The 16206-nt window shown below is 39.5% G+C and overlaps 1 protein-coding gene across 1 annotated transcript; it reads right to left on the bottom strand.

Moving 5' to 3' along the window:
• Positions 1-734: 734 nt before the first annotated feature.
• Positions 735-12897, bottom strand: LOC110964992 (deoxyribonuclease-1-like). Its single transcript, XM_022213874.2, has 10 exons — positions 12708-12897; positions 10333-10418; positions 10142-10236; positions 7965-8051; positions 7613-7725; positions 4966-5078; positions 2152-2306; positions 1425-1521; positions 1204-1342; positions 735-946 (listed from the first exon to the last, which is right to left on the bottom strand). Exons 2-10 carry the CDS (start codon positions 10411-10413, stop codon positions 813-815), a joined length of 1014 nt encoding a protein of 337 aa, XP_022069566.2. The 5' UTR covers positions 10414-10418; positions 12708-12897; the 3' UTR covers positions 735-812.
• Positions 12898-16206: the final 3309 nt, after the last annotated feature.

Raw genomic sequence — 16206 nt, forward strand, 5'->3', positions numbered from 1 at the left:
ACCTGAAGAGACGGGAGCAACAAACAAAGTGAAATCTGCCTGGAGCAGATGTAACATCCATCCATTCTCTATACACCGCTTTATCCTCACTAGGGTCATGGGGGGTGCTGGAGTCTATCCCAGCTGACTCGGGTGAAGTCAGGGGACACCCTGGACAGGTCACCAGTCTGTCACAGGGCTACATATACAGACACACAATCACACCTACGGACAATTTAGAGTAACCAATTAACCTCAGCATATTTTTGGACTGTGGGAGGAAGCCGGAGTACCCGGAGAAAACCCACGCATGCACAGGGAGAACATGCAAACTCCATGCAGAAAGATCCCAGGCCCACCCCCGGATTCGAACCGGGGTCTTCTTGCTGCAAGGCGAAAGTGCTAACCACTATGTCACTGTGCAGCCCCAGATGTAACATGTTGGATACAAAAAGCTCCTTATGTTTGGTTTTCTTCATGTTTTCACTGTACTGTTCATTCAGATCTGCCTCCACAACCTGAGCCTAAGCTGGTGTTTGTGTTCCTGTATTTAATCTTGCTTTGCATTTGAAAACCATCCCAGTGACCTCACTGGTTCAGGCTGGAGATACTGGAACAACTGATCTCACATTTCAACAGAGAGAGATGCTCCATTTTGTTTCTCTGGGAAATTTTAACCTTATACCTTAATTTTAAGTCAAATAAACAATCCACTGGAAGTGTAGTCACCTGATCAACAAACCAGACAAATCACAAAGAATTAATGATAAGTTTATTATTTCATATTGAATATAAACATAATATGGGCTTTTACATTGGGTGGTTCAGGTTGTTTAACGTTTGTCCTGACGTCTTCTCTTTGTTGATGTATTGGACGTAGCTAACGGCCGTCCACGCTTCCTTTTTGCTGCTGCGTTCTCCTTCTTCTGTGGTCCTGCCAGCTTGGCCTTCTTCTTCTTCTGTGGTGCTGTATATTTACATTAGCAGAAGCACAGAATAAAAGACACATATTTAGTACCAACTGTTGGTGCTGGTCTCTCTCTTCCATAAGAAACTGACACATGACTTTGATGTAAATAAATAAAGAGCAGAGGATCAAACTGGATGTTACTGAACTGTGATCAGACTGATGCATTTCATCTTTTATAGAAATCGTACTGAAATCAGTGTAATCCAGCAGTGACACTCCAAACTACAAATACACTGAGCAAATAAAAAAGACACCTTTCTTCTGAGTTTGTCCTTTGATGGATGTCCTGTTTGTTGCTCTAGGAACTGCCATCCTCCTCTTCCTCGGTGCTTCATCCCTCTGCCTGCTCTTCAGCTCCACCTCCACAGGATAGTGGTCGCTGATGCTGAGAGTCTTGGAGAATAAAGGAAGTCACATGTTCAGTTCTGCTTGTGTCCTTTAAACGCTGCAGACAATCAGATTGTGTCAGTCTTACCTCCTCATCGCTCAGCTTGAACTCTGTCTGGAAGTTGAAAGATTTGGCTGAGCCGGGGACGATGGTGTCCAGCATGGTCTGTCCGTACACCACGATCCTGGAGGCAGAACATCCAGCACAGTCTTTAAAACACTTCCTGAAGGCTGAACTATGACGCCAGGTTAACGGGTTAGTGAGGTCAGCTAAAGATAAAGATTTTAAACTCATCAAAGTGGATGTCTTTTAATATGCTTAGATTACTGATGCTGCACAGCTCACTGGTTCACTGTAAAATAAACAAAGATTTCATTTTGTTTTAGTGGAATTCACACCCTGTGTTTTTGTGCATTCATTCATTTATGTTAATACATTTATTTTTTAAGTGTCTCCTGTCGTGTAAGTCATCAGCTATGGTCCTGTGATGTGCACATGAGAAGCTATTAAACTTTATATAGATCTACAGTGGTGGAAAAAAATTTTGGACACCCCATGCATTTGTGAAATATTGCATGAAGAATCACTCTTAGGTCTTTAAGTGCAATTTCTTTTAGTCCAGTAATACACTAAACAAATCCTAAAACAACACATAAGATATTAGTATTGGATCTTTTTGGTAAAACTGATCCATTAATGAAGGTCGAGCTTTTCCGTAAAAGACGTGTACACACAGAAAACTTTTTCCACTCCTGTATGTGAACTTGCTGCTGCAGAAAGATGTGAAGAGAAAACTCAGACAGCGGTGTATCACCTGTCGTAGGTGTTGTCATTCAGGTTGCTACTCGTGGTGTCCACCTCGTCTTCTATCAGCCAGTGGTAGGGAGCAGAGTTAATGCGGATATCTCTCTTCTTCTTCTTGGACAGATATCGCCCATCTGCATTGAAGTCCCCCAAAATCATGATGTTCTGCAGGAATAACCACATCTGTGTCTTCAACAGTCATCAAGTGAAAATTGGTGTCAGTGATGCATAGTGCATCACTTCACTGTTAAAAGTCCCTTTAAAAGACACAGAAACACTCATAGTCTGATGACTTTATGTTTGGTTCTTGTTTGAACCCAGTCTTTTGCTCAACCACTCAGTCATCTCTGTCACTTTTTCAGTACATGATTAGGCCCATTGAGCTGTAAAGACACGTTAGATAAAGGACAGAATATCCAACAAAGGCCTCGGTGTTTGACTTTATATCACACTCACTGCAGCATTTGCATCATGTGCAGTAACTCAAATATAAAAGAGTCATAAACTGACAAAAGGATGAAGTGTCCAAGTACAGAGTGTTGAACTGTCAGCAGTCAGGATACACAACTCAGGTTTAAGTGAAACATTTCAAATTCTGGCCAAACTAAGGTGCATCGCATAAAACCAGAGATGGAAGAAGTTTTCAGATCCTTTACTAAAATAACGACGTAAAATTCCTGCATGAGAAATCCTGCTTAGCCCTGTAGAGCGCCAGCGCTACGATTGCATATTGATTTTTGATTGGTAGTAGATTTAAAACCAAAAAAGACAGATCGATCATTCCTTTTTCATATAAAATCTGGGGAGTTCCACTAACATTTTACACATTCACCAGGGCACTTTTCCTTGCACTGGTGGGTTTGTAACAATACACAAAGCTCACATAACAAAATCTTTATAAATAAGACCACAGGATGTTGTGTAACTTTACAAATCTGAGGGAAACAGCTATGCATTTCCTGTATTTTGAAATATATGTGAATAAAACAAAATTTAATTTCGCGTTTTTAGATTTATTGCATTTTTAAGCAGTTCATTGTAATAGTTCAGGCATAAGTCAATCCATCTAATTGAAACTTGATTTAAGGCTTATATTGATGTAAAGTAAATAAAATAAATACAAAAAACTGCACTACAGTATGTAAAAATGTAAGAATATGTCCTGGTGGACTGGCACAATGATAGGCCTTAAAGGGCTATCGAAAAATATTTGCAGCAAAATGTCGTTAAAGTGTTAAAATAGAAGTCCCGGTTTGATTTCTCTGACTAATATATTATTAACAGGGAAGCATCAGTGAGTCAGCAGCTTGTTACTGTTGGAGCTGCTGCAGGTTTGAGCTACTTTATATCCAGTTTTTTTTAGATGTACAGGGACAGCAGATAAATCTGAGGTTCTCATCCAAAAAATGTGCTTTCAGTTTTTCTTCTTCTTTTACTTCTTTTAGGGTGCCACAGCTAATCATTTACTTCCATCTTCTGCATCCTCACACCAACTAACTTCAGGTCCTCTTTCCTATGAACATGCCTCCTCTCCTTCTTTGACCAGCAGTAGTTCCATTTCCACCGGTCTGTGGGTCAACAGCACCAGCGGCGGTTGTTAACCCGGGTCTTGACCCATCTGATATGGAAGTGGTAGGATTAATTTGCATATTTGTTTTGGCACAGGTTTTACCCTTCCTGACACAACTCACTTATCAACATCTACCCAGACTTGGGATCTGCACACACCGGACACTGGCTTATGTCCCCTTGAGGCTGCATTTGTTTTCAGTTTTTCTATAATCTTTAACCTTTGCTGATATTGGACCATTTCAACATTTGGTGAAATGAAGAAGTTAGAGGGAATAATCTGTGGTAGGTGGAGCAGCAAACATTTCATAGACATTTGTTAAAGACTTCTGTATCACTGAAAGATTGCAGATTTTTTTCCCCAACACTGCCTCCAAAGCATCACTTCACAGCCAGTACAGACAGACATACCAGAAAGATCATACCAGCAATAAATCTGAACATACTAAGTGCTACTTGCAAGTATTGATTTAGGACAGACTTTCAGACGTTCAGTCTAAAAGTCTAGACCCTAAATGCTGAAGCCGTATGCTTTAAAATGGTTAAGATATTGTGTTTCAATCTACAGTGCCAAATTAGAAATCCAAAGAAAAAAAAATCTTGGATCCATTTCTGTAAGAACATGTTAAGTGTTATGTCACCTTCACTGCTCATCTGAACTAAAGAAGAACAGCAGAATAAAATAAAAGAACTAAAATCATCATGCTTCCCGGACATGGTATGGTCACCGCAAGAAGAAACCTTTAGAAATCATCACTGTAACCACGACAACAAGTGAACACTATGTCAGCTGCCTGCTGATGATCACATGATTGTGATCCTACTGCAAATCCACCACTGAGGATTTATCAGGACTTATCCATCAGAAATCCTACACCGACTGAGCAGCCTTGGAGCAGGACTGCTGTCTCTGAGTCTGAGCTGTTCTGGTTAACTGTGCTGTTGACAAAGGTTTGTTTTCTATCCGTTGGGTAAAATTTCCATCTTAAAAAAGCTTTCAGATAAATGTAGAGGAGCAAAAAGTACAATATTTTGTATTATCTTAAAAATATACTCATGTGCAGTACTTCAGTAAATGCATCCATCACTGCATACAACTGAGTCAGAAGACAGTCCTTGTTCCTGTTATATGATTTTAACGCTAATTATTTCTAAATCTGCTGCGAATTTCATTTAAAAATTGGCTACAAATCCAGATGAAATCCCCCTCATATATTTGACTTAGAGCACTTTTTTCTAAAAGTATCAGACTTACATCAGTTTTCCATTTCCTCCTGACGGCTTTGACCACATCGTGCAGCTCGTCCAGCTCCTTCTCAGAGTCGTCTGGTTTGGTGTGAACTGGGATCAGGACCAGGTTCTTCACAGCTGGAAGGTGCAGAACAGACAAAACTAAACATATGTGAAGATATTAAAGCACAGTGGTATTAATACAAATCCTCAGTGTAAGTTTATAGACAGAATGTACTATAACATACCAGTAGGCAGAAGGGAACAAAGTTTGAGGGAATGAGGGGGGAACGTTCTAAACAATCTATGTCAGCGTGAACAAGTTCCCTCTGCAGGCTGGAAGTTACATAAAAGATGGCACAATCACCTGTGTAGCATTTTATTAGGGATAAATACAGTAAGTACAGGCTGCACTTTAATGGTGATTGTTTGACTTTTTGCTTTCTTATACACTCTAAAAAGTAATGCAAGAGATCTACCCACTGCTAGATTAAGTGCACAGCTACAATCTAATTTACTGACCTAGATAAACCTTTGTTTGCAAACATTACCTCAGTCAGTTAGGGTTGTCATAATTATGAATCATCAACTTAACATGTGTAATTTAAATTCAAATTTCTCAACTGAAGTTGAGGTAAATTCATAAAATTGACTGAATAGATTCATTTTTCTTAAACTTGTGTTCAGGTGATCAGGTCCTCTCACCTACACACGTGGACAAAATTGTTGGTACCCCTCAGTTAAAGAAGGAAAAACCCACAATTCTCACTGAAATCACTTGAAACTCACAAAAGTAACAATAAATAAAAATTTATTGAAAATTAAATAATCAAAAACAGCCATCACTTTTGAATTGTTGATTAACATAATTATTTAAAAAAACAAACTAATGAAATAGGGCTGGACAAAAATGATGGTACCCATAACTTAATATTTTGTTGCACAACCTTTTGAGGCAATCACTGCAATTAAACGATTTCTGTATTTGTCAATGAGCGTTCTGCAGCTGTCAACAGGTATTTTGGCCCACTCCTCATGAGCAAACAGCTCCAGTTGTCTCAGGTTTGATGGGTGTCTTCTCCAAATGGCATGTTTCAGCTCCTTCCACATATGTTCAATGGGATTCAGATCTGGGCTCATAGAAGGCCACTTTAGAATAGTCCAACGCTTTTCTCTCAGCCATTCTTGGGTGTTTTTGGCTGTGTGTTTTGGATCGTTGTCCTGTTGGAAGACCCATGACCTGCGACTGAGACCAAGCTTTCTGACACTGGGCAGCACATTTCTCTCCAGAATGCCTTGATAGTCTTCAGATTTCATCGTACCTTGCACACTTTCAAGACACCCTGTGCCAGATGCAGCAAAGCAGCCCCAAAACATTACTGAGCCTCCTCCATGTTTCACCGTAGGGACAGTGTTCTTTTCTTCGTATGCTTGGTTTTTGAGTCTATGAACATAGAGTTGATGTGCCTTACCAAAAAGCTCCAGTTTGGTCTCATCTGTCCAAAGGACATTCTCCCAGAAGCTTTGTGGCTTGTCAACATGCATTTTTGCAAATTCCAGTCTGGCTTTTTTATGAGTTTTTTTCAGCAGTGGTGTCCTCCTCGGTCGTCTCCCATGAAGTCCACTTTGGCTCAAACAACGACGAATGGTGCGATCTGACACTGATGTACCTAGCCCTTGGAGTTCACCTTTAATTTCTTTGGAGGTTGCTCTGGGCTCTTTGGATACAATTCCAACGATCCGTCTCTTCAATTTGTCATCAATTTTCCTCTTGCGGCCACGTCCAGGGAGGTTGGCTACTGTCCCGTGGGTCTTGAACTTCTGAATAATATGAGCCACTGTTGTCACAGGAACTTCAAGCTGTTTAGAGATGGTCGTATAGCCTTTACCTTTAAGATGTTTGTCTATCGTTTTTTTCGGATGTCCTGGGACAATTCTCTCCTTCGCTTTCTGTTGTCCATGTTCAGTGTGGTACACACCTTTTCGCCAAACAGCAGGGTGACAACTTGTCTCCCTTTAAATAGGCAGACTGACTGATTATGAGTTTGGAAACACCTGTGATGTCAATTAAATGACACACCTGAGTTAATCATGTCACTCTGGTCAAATAGTTTTCAATCTTTTATAGAGGTACCATCATTTTTGTCCAGGCCTGTTTCATTAGTTTGTTTTTTTAAATAATTATGTTAATCAACAATTCAAAAGTAATGGCTGTTTTTGATTATTTAATTTTCAATTAATTTTTATTTATTGTTACTTTTGTGAGTTTCAAGTGATTTCATTGAGAATTGTGGGTTTTCCTTCTTTAACTGAGGGGTACCAACAGTTTTGTCCACGTGTGTACCTACTAAACACCGGACCAGTTAGTTTTTCTGATATGAGTGTTCAGAATTACAGTAATTAACACAATAATTAACATATGAAATTTCCTTTTAATTATTTAGAAATAATAGAACAAAATAATTTCTATGGATAATCAACTCAGACTTTGTTTATTCTACCAATCATCAAGTAATTAAAAATATTTCCGGTTTGAGAGAAAAAGCTCATTCCTACATCTCACTGCTGAACATAATTTCATGACATGACTCAGAAAGATTGATCCAAACTGTTATGTTATAACGTGTAGAACAGAAGCTGTACATGTGGATCAGCTGTGACGTGTTACTGACCTGCAGTGGGGCAGCTGAAGTGCAGGATGAAGGGCTCTCTAGCGAAGGCGTCTTCGTCTCCAGCTTGGTTGTCTTCATACTGGTGGCAGGCCTTCAACTTCAGATCTTCCTCCCTGAGACACACACATCAGGACACACTGGTGTGTTTGTGTTTGCTACATGAGTCAAAACCTTTGTGTAAACTTTCACCCTAAAAATACATGCTGTACTCTGTGATCTACCAGTTGTGTGTGTGTGTGTGTGAGTGTGTGTGTCATCTTTTTCTTTAGCATATCGCACCCAAAAAACACTCCACTACACTGTCAGTTTGAGGTGCTTCTTCATGTGATGTAGAAGGTGAAGCTGCTTTCACCTGTAGAAACAAACAAACTGCTCCTTGTATGTGTCCCGTCCCAGCTGGCGGCTGGCGATCATGGAGTAGGGATGCTGTCTGTTATTGCTGAAGGAAACACCAACATGAGAGGACAACACTGTTACATCACATGAAGACCAAGATTACAGCACACAGATGTTTCACCGGTTATTCAAAGGGCTTCTTCAGTTCTAGAAAAGCCTAAAGGAGACATCCAGGTAGTTTTTATTGAAGCTCTAAGATTCTCCATGTGCCCATTGTTTTTGGAATGACTTCCTGTCTCTAATCAAGACGATGTTCTCTCACTTTGAGAGCAGTGAGGACTGGAAAAAGGAGACACTTTCTGAAAGTTTGTATTCTGGAACAAGTTGCAGAATTTGAAGCTCCCAGCTTGATAGAGTTCTATCCTCAGAAACCTTTCCTCTATCAAAATGACTCAGAGCCCATTTTAACAGCAACTAATGGCAAAATAGAACCCTGACACAAGCAGCATTTTTCAAAATGAGTCCAGAATTGATTCTTAGCTGTTTTTGATACATACAGTTGTGAACTAAAGTTTTCATGCACTTGTAAAGACCATGTATGTATCATGGGAGTCTCAAGTTCCCAATGAGTCCTGTAATTCTTAATTTCCTGAATGAATAGCTGAAACATGCATCTTTGCATCAAAAACAAACAGGCATGTGGTTCTTTCTTGGGTTATTTGTTATCTAGAAAAATGTCAAAATGTGCTGGGTCAAAATGAGCTGTGCTCATAAGTTCACACACCCTGACAAAATGTGTGAAATATTGTCAGAAAATATGTTTGATCGTGGAAAACCTTGCTTCTATTTATTTTTAGCGGTCAGACAAAGTTATTTATTATCACACAGTTGTATTTGCTCTTTTTAAATCATAATGACAGGTTGAATCACCCAGCAGCCCTGATCAAAAGCAGACATATTCTTGAGGTTTGGCCTGATAATATGCACACAAGTTGACACAAACCGGTTCAAATGCTAGTAAGGCTAACTGTCCACGCCTGCACATTCCCTCTAGTGCTGCACTGACTTTGAAGCTGAACTTTCTAAAACAAGAAAAACATTAAAAAGATATCCAAACATTTGAGAATGCCAATCAGTTGTGTTCCACTTCAGATAAAAAAGTGGAAAATTAGGGGTTCTGTTGATACCAAGGTGCAGTCAGGTAGACCAACAAAAACTTCAGTCACAACTGCCAGGAAAACTGTTTCACTGGAAGAAGAACTCAGAAATGACTTGAGCCGACATACAGACTTCTGTACAGAATAGTGCACAGAATGCTGCTTCAAGATGCACAATAAGGAGACATTGGAATAAAAATGGGCTGTATGAGTATCGCTGATTTCATTATATATCCAAAAGACCTAGTAAATCTGTCAACCTAACAAATTCAAATTCTGGAATAACGAATAGAAAATGTCACTTAACTAAAGAGCAGAACATAATAAAGTGGGGATTATTGGGGGAGAGGATAGACAAACCAAACTTCATTCAGAAAAGGTCGAAGCTACAATAAATTGGTAAAAACAAACCAAAAAACCCTCTAAACTAAGATAGGAAACTAAAGATGAATTAACTAAGCTGAGCAAACAAAATGGAGATGCTCAAAACAGAGAGATTTAAAGTAAAGGGGAGGCAGGACGGAGAATCTGGGACAGGATGAGTCACAGCTGGTGAAGGCTGAAACCGGTGATCGTCTGATAAAAACTGATTGTGCTTCATGTTAAAGTTGTTTTGTGCAGTTTTATGCAAAAAATATAGCTGCTTTTATCCAAATCAAGCAGTCAAAATGTTCAAATACACATAATTATACTTCTGTGGTCAAAAAGTGTATTATTTGGGGAACTTTTCCACATTGCATTTAAGATGTGTGATAGACCGTACTATAAGTTCTTTGGAAGAGTCATCTGTGGTGTCTGACTGTAAGTACCAGGATTTCTGGATGTCTTTATATGTAAAATGAAGAAATGATCTCTTTGCAATCATCTAATAAGCTGTTATTTTTATACAACTGGATTGGTTATATCGGGTGGCCATGACATGTTTCAAAGATTCCATTCTAGAAAATTCTGAGTTACAGGAGTTATGGGAAACCAAAGACTATAATGCTCTCTGTGGACTCTCACCACTGTACATTTAGCAGTGCTGTGAACTCACCCAGCGCTGTTGAGTTCTTGCAGTAACTTCTCCATGGCTTCACCGCTCTTATCCATCACCTCCAGTATCACCACCACGCTGTACCGAGACATGATCTGGAGGAAACACATGCCGTGTCCTTTATCTTTTCCCTGCACGTTTCTCTGTCTTCCATGTGCCCAACAGTGCTGTACAGATGAAACCATACTTACCTTGGTGAGGTAGTGGACGACCGTCTTGTCTGTGACTTTTTTCTGTCCGAGGTTCTTAGCATTAAAGGCTGCTACCTTCATTTTGCCTTCATTTGGGACAGAAAGATAACTCAGAAGGGTTTGGAGGATGAATGCATGGGACAGACTGTTCATACTGCTGGTAAAACCAAACAGAAAGAAGAAGAAAATGGAGAACAGAAAAAGAAGCTGCGGTAGACAAAGAGTGATGAAACTGTAATGTGTGAAAGCAAACACATTTTCTTGCAGTTTCACAGTGTGGTCAGATGTGTACATCTTTAACTTTTCTAGACAGTGAAAGACCTGACTGCACTTCTTTTAGACACAGTTTACTTATGTTGAGCTCATTCAGAACTCCTCATATAAAATCGATCATTTCTGGTTGTGCTGTTGCTCCACGGCTCCACGTTTTGTTCAGGGTTTACTTATTTGTTATCTGGAAGCCAAACTAAGTTCATTAAAATATTTTGACTGAATTTTCAGAATTTTATTTTCACCCCTTAAATACCTGGGAAGCATTTTAAGGACTTAGTGTCTCCACAAATGCAGAACATAGAACAAAGGAAAAACAGTTGTCAATAAATCCAGTTGATTGAATTGCTCCAGAAAAGGACAGATTTTTAATTATCAGCCCTTGAAAATAGAAGAAAGTGCAACATTTTCAAACAAGGAGCCCCAGAAAGTTTTCATAAGCGTAAGTGGACATAACCAATATTTCTATTTTGTCCTTGGATGATAGTTCTCCTACTTATGACAGCTCAAGCATCAGTAGAATTTGATTTGTGCCTATTTTGAAATGAAAAAATGGGGATTATGGACCACAAAAACTGGCAACAAATGAAAATCTACCTACAGTATGGACCCATCGCAGATCTTAGTGGTCCTAAGAATGAGTCCACATCATCATGTGGTCAAAATAACAAAAACCTGGAACCTCAGTTGGTCAAATCACACATGTAAGGGTGCATTTCTTCAGTTTGAGCCATCAATCATTGTTTCATAAAGTGAGTCTGAGACCAGGCAGATGATGGTCCAAAAGGCTGCTGACATTTTATATTTGGGAAAAGGACTTTTACATGTTCCACTTTAGCTGTGGTGAAACAAATCCTTAGATTTTTTAAATTAAAAGTAACAATTAAAACACCAAATTACTAAATTCAGAATGTTGTGCGTTTTAATTATCAGCAACTCAATGTGCTTAATGCAGAGGTTTGTATTTACACATATTATATCATAGGATTATTTATTATTGATGCATTCAAATTGTTGCAGCTAACTGCAAGAAATATGCAACAAAAATATTCTATGCTTTATAGGATGATGACATCCATCCATCATCTATACACCGCTTAATCCTCATCAGGGGAGCTGGGTGAAGGCAGGAGACACCTGGACAGGTAACAGTCTATCACAGGGAGACACCTGGACAGGTAACAGTCTATCACAGAGAGACACCTGGAGACCAGTCTCTGTCCATAGACAGCTATGACAGCCAGCTAACATGCTCCTGTTTTTACCAACTGTGCAACACAGTCAAATTCAGTTCCATGGTATCCATTGTGGAACTGGAGATGATTTACATTTTAGTTCATCCCATTAAGATTATTGTGATGTCCTTTATACCTGTTTAAATCAGTCTTCTGTAAATGGCCCTCAAACAGTCCAACATGCAGCTGCTGATCTTTGAACTGATTGAACATCACTCCAGTCCTGTCCTCTCTTCACTGGCTCCTCATCAATTCTCATTTTAAAATACTGGTGTTAACTTTTAAGACTTTAGGTGACCAATCCCTCCTTCACCCTGACGCCCCAAATAGAGCTCTCAGGTCAGGACAACTATAAAGCCAATGGTGACTGAGCGTTCCAGCCTGTGGGATGTTGACCTGTAGCTGCTCTATTTTATTTTATTTTATTGTTTTGCTGTACTTTATTTTAGCTGCTGCTCCCCTGTTTTTAACAGTTTTTTTTAACCATTATCATTACTGTTTTTGTTTTTATCCTTGATTTATTATTGTTGTAAAGCACCTTGTGATTTTATATCTGTGAAAGATGCGATAAAAACACATTTTACTTACAATCACACTCACATTCACACCTAAGGACAGTTTAGAGTTACCAGTTAACCTCAGTGTGTTTTTGGACTGTGAGCAAGCTGTAAGCAGCAAAAGCAGTCTCCAAGTTTCTAAAGCAGCATTATGTTATAAAAATGGATCTTCATCCTGAATCTGTAACAACACAACAGCAGCAGGTTTGGTTTCATTTTGAAGTCATTAAAAGAAACTGAAGTTCACAGCTTTGTTCTCCGGAAAGAGTCGAGCAAAAAGCAGTAAATGAATGCAAATAGAACAAAAACTCACCTGTGTGGCTCCGATGAGCAAAACAAAAAACTGAAACAGCTGCTACCGGCAGACGTTGGACTGCAGAAAACAGAACAAAGCTACAAAGCTGCTGGATGCAGGAAGTGTCTCTGCAAAGTGTCTGATAGCCGCAAAACTCTCTCTCTCTCTCTCTCTCTCTCTCTCTCTCTCTCTCTCTCTCTCTCTCTCTCTCTCTCTCTCTCTCTCTCTCTCTCTCTCTCTCTCTCTCACACACACACACACACACACACTCACTCACACACACACACACACACACTCACTCTCACACACACACACACACACACACACACACACACACACACACACACACACACACACACACACACACACACACAGAGTGCAAACTGACTGATAAAGATGCAGTATTTCAGCAGCATGAGCAGGAGGCTGACTGTAGCGTTCTATAAGTGAACTGGATCATCTATGAACAAAGCTACAGGAAGTGTCTCTACAAACACACAGATTTCTATTTTTATTTTTTATTTTAAGATCCATTTATTTATTAGCACCACTGTGGGCCCGAAACATTCTGCTTCTATTTTCTAACAATGGCCCACATCCCTCCCAAACCCTGCCCCACAACATACTTCCTAAGAACACACAGACATACACACACAGACAGTCACACAGCCGCGCACGCGCACACACACACACACACACGCACACGCACACGCACACGCACACGCACACGCACACACAAACTTTTATAACAGAAATAATAATGTCTGTTGGCTGAGAGCAGAAGCACCTGAAAGAGGAAACACCATCAATGAGAGCCGCCCGCACCTGGGGCAGCAGCAGGCCCTGTCAGTCCCAACAGGCCAGCTAGCTCCAGGGCCATTAGGCCCAGGCCCTGCCAAAGCCCCAGATGCAGACGGCTCCCCACCGAGGAAACACTGGAATCGAAAATAGATGTGTTAAAAATAACATGTAAAACTAAAAATTGAAGAATAAAATAGCTACTAAAAGATAAAGAATAGTAAAATAGTAAATAAATAGTAAAATAAATGGTAAAATAGATAGTAAAGTAAATACTAAAATAGTGAAATAATAATATAGTATACAAAATAATAAAATAAATGTATAAATAAAAGCAAAACCAGGGAATAAACAGTATAAATCAAGGCATTAAGATAAAATAAAAGCATTATGTAAAAGCCAGTTTAAAAAGGTGAGTCTTGAGCCTGCGTTTAAAAGTCTCTACGTTCTCTACAGCCCTCAGGTCCTCTGGCAGGCTGTTCCACAGGCGAGGGCCGTAATGTTGAAAAGCTGCCTCGCCATGTGTCACTGTATTCACCTTGGGAACTGTTAAAAGGCCAGAGCCAGAGGACCTGAGGGTCCGTGAGGGTTCATAAGGTAAAAGAAGATCAGACAAGTATGAAGGCCCAAGACCATTAATACATTTAAAAACTGTTAGAATAATTTTAAAATCATCTATAACTACACATTTCGTATTTTGTGTTTTATTTTCTGTAAATTGTCTGTTATTCTGCAGACTTCTGTGAAACTTATGTTGACAGATTCATTCAGAGTTTCTCACACTCAGGAGCCTCGTCCCGGCGCTTTACAGCTCCTCCATCCACAACCCACAATAAATCCTGACTTTTAATAGCTACACCATTGGTTGTCTTGAAACTGTTCTTAAGTTATTTTCACTATTTTATGGTAAACTTTGAATATATAGTCATAGAGAAAATGATTAGACCACCTTTGTTTTCTTCAATTTCTTGTTCATTTTAATACCTGGTTCCACAACGTCAGATTTCAGTCAAGAACTTATCACTTTTATCCATGTGCTAACATAACTGCACAAGGGTTTTCTAACCATCAATGAGCCTTTCAACAGCATTAGCTAACACAATGTAGCATTAGAACACAGGAGTGATGGTTGCTGGAAATGTTCCTCTGTACCCCTATGGAGATATTCCATTAAAAATCAGCTGTTTACAGCTACAATAGTCATTTACCACATTAACAATGTCTACACTGGATTTATCATTTATTTAATGTTATCTTCATTGAAAAAAATAGTTTTTCTTTCAATAATGAGGACATTTCTGAGTGACTCCAACCTATGAATGATAGTATAAATGTACATGTGATTTTGGCTTGACAGCAATGCTGGCCTGAGCTCTCTATTGCTGAGACAGGAGACACTGTAAAATACTTAACAGGGTGAAATGACTCTTTCTATTACTGGAATTAGTTTCATATGGTTTAGTAACAGGTGGAAAGTCTGGAGGAAATGCATTCGTTTTATTCAAACCACGGCTTCATACTTCACAGAGAAGGACAGACTCCACGGACCCAAACCTGTGGACGGGAGTGAAACATACTTTCATATGGAGTAAGATTACTGTCAAAAGTATTCATCCACAATTCTAACCATTCGTATTCGTAATGTTAAACATTTGTATGTTAATAAAAACTTGTACATAAAATTCTGCTCTCATATGCATGAGTTTGATAAATTAAGGGTTAGGATTGTTTTTACGAGTATGAACCTAAAAGTTGTGAGTGCAACTCTAATTTCTACGACTACGAAGTCTTCCCTGTGAGGACGAATTCAAGTTTATGGGTACGAGTAGAAAAATACTGGAATGACGTCACATAGGTCACAGGGGAAGGTAATCGAACACAGACTGCTCCAAACGCGCATGCGCCATTTATAAAGAGTAGACGCCGGGTGGACCCGGTGGACCTACCGGGGCAGGTGACGCCTCACAGGTCAAGTACATAACACATCCAACTTCTTGTAATTTATTTATTTCATGAAACTGTACTGTTTTAATTGATATACAGTTTATGGACGAAAGACGGTACTGCTTAGCTTGCACGCTAACGAGCCGGGCCGGTGACACATTAGCCTTCTAATGCAAGGAGGCTAATGAGGAGGCTAAGGAGGCTTAATAACAAAACAAACATAATTTGAGATTATGAATCGTGGCAATTGGCGTATGAATCAGCCCATTGCACAGCATAAATTGCTGTAAATTAAGTCCAGTTTTAGTTCTTTGCAAACTCAGACACGTGCATTAGTTTAGTTTACAATGAATCTGGCGGAGTTCGGTAAAGTTGGAAAGATATTCACAGATTCGGACTTCCGGCATCAATAACTCATGAGATATATGTTGTCAAAACATGAACGATGCCTCTTTCAAATCGTTGTAAGGTAGACAATGTGCTACAAGGCCAATTTTATCAAAAGTCGCTGTATTTCAAGCTACAGAAATAACATTGGCGTCTATGAGCAGCCGGCGGTGCAACGAGTGAACAGGGACCGTCTGCAAATAGCAAAACCGCTGCAACAGCGAAAAGAGACACTACACATATATTCAATAACTTCACTGTAGAGCCACCAAAATCACTGGAGCCATGAATGGGCTCTTGCTGGTCAAACTACAACTCTTGCTTTGGCGCTAAATTAAAAATCTGAATTTTAAGGAATTTTTATGTTTTGTATGATTATTTTATGAGT

The sequence above is a fragment of the Acanthochromis polyacanthus genome, chromosome 5 (genome assembly GCF_021347895.1).
Source record: "Acanthochromis polyacanthus isolate Apoly-LR-REF ecotype Palm Island chromosome 5, KAUST_Apoly_ChrSc, whole genome shotgun sequence".
NCBI classification, from domain to species: domain Eukaryota; kingdom Metazoa; phylum Chordata; class Actinopteri; family Pomacentridae; genus Acanthochromis; species Acanthochromis polyacanthus.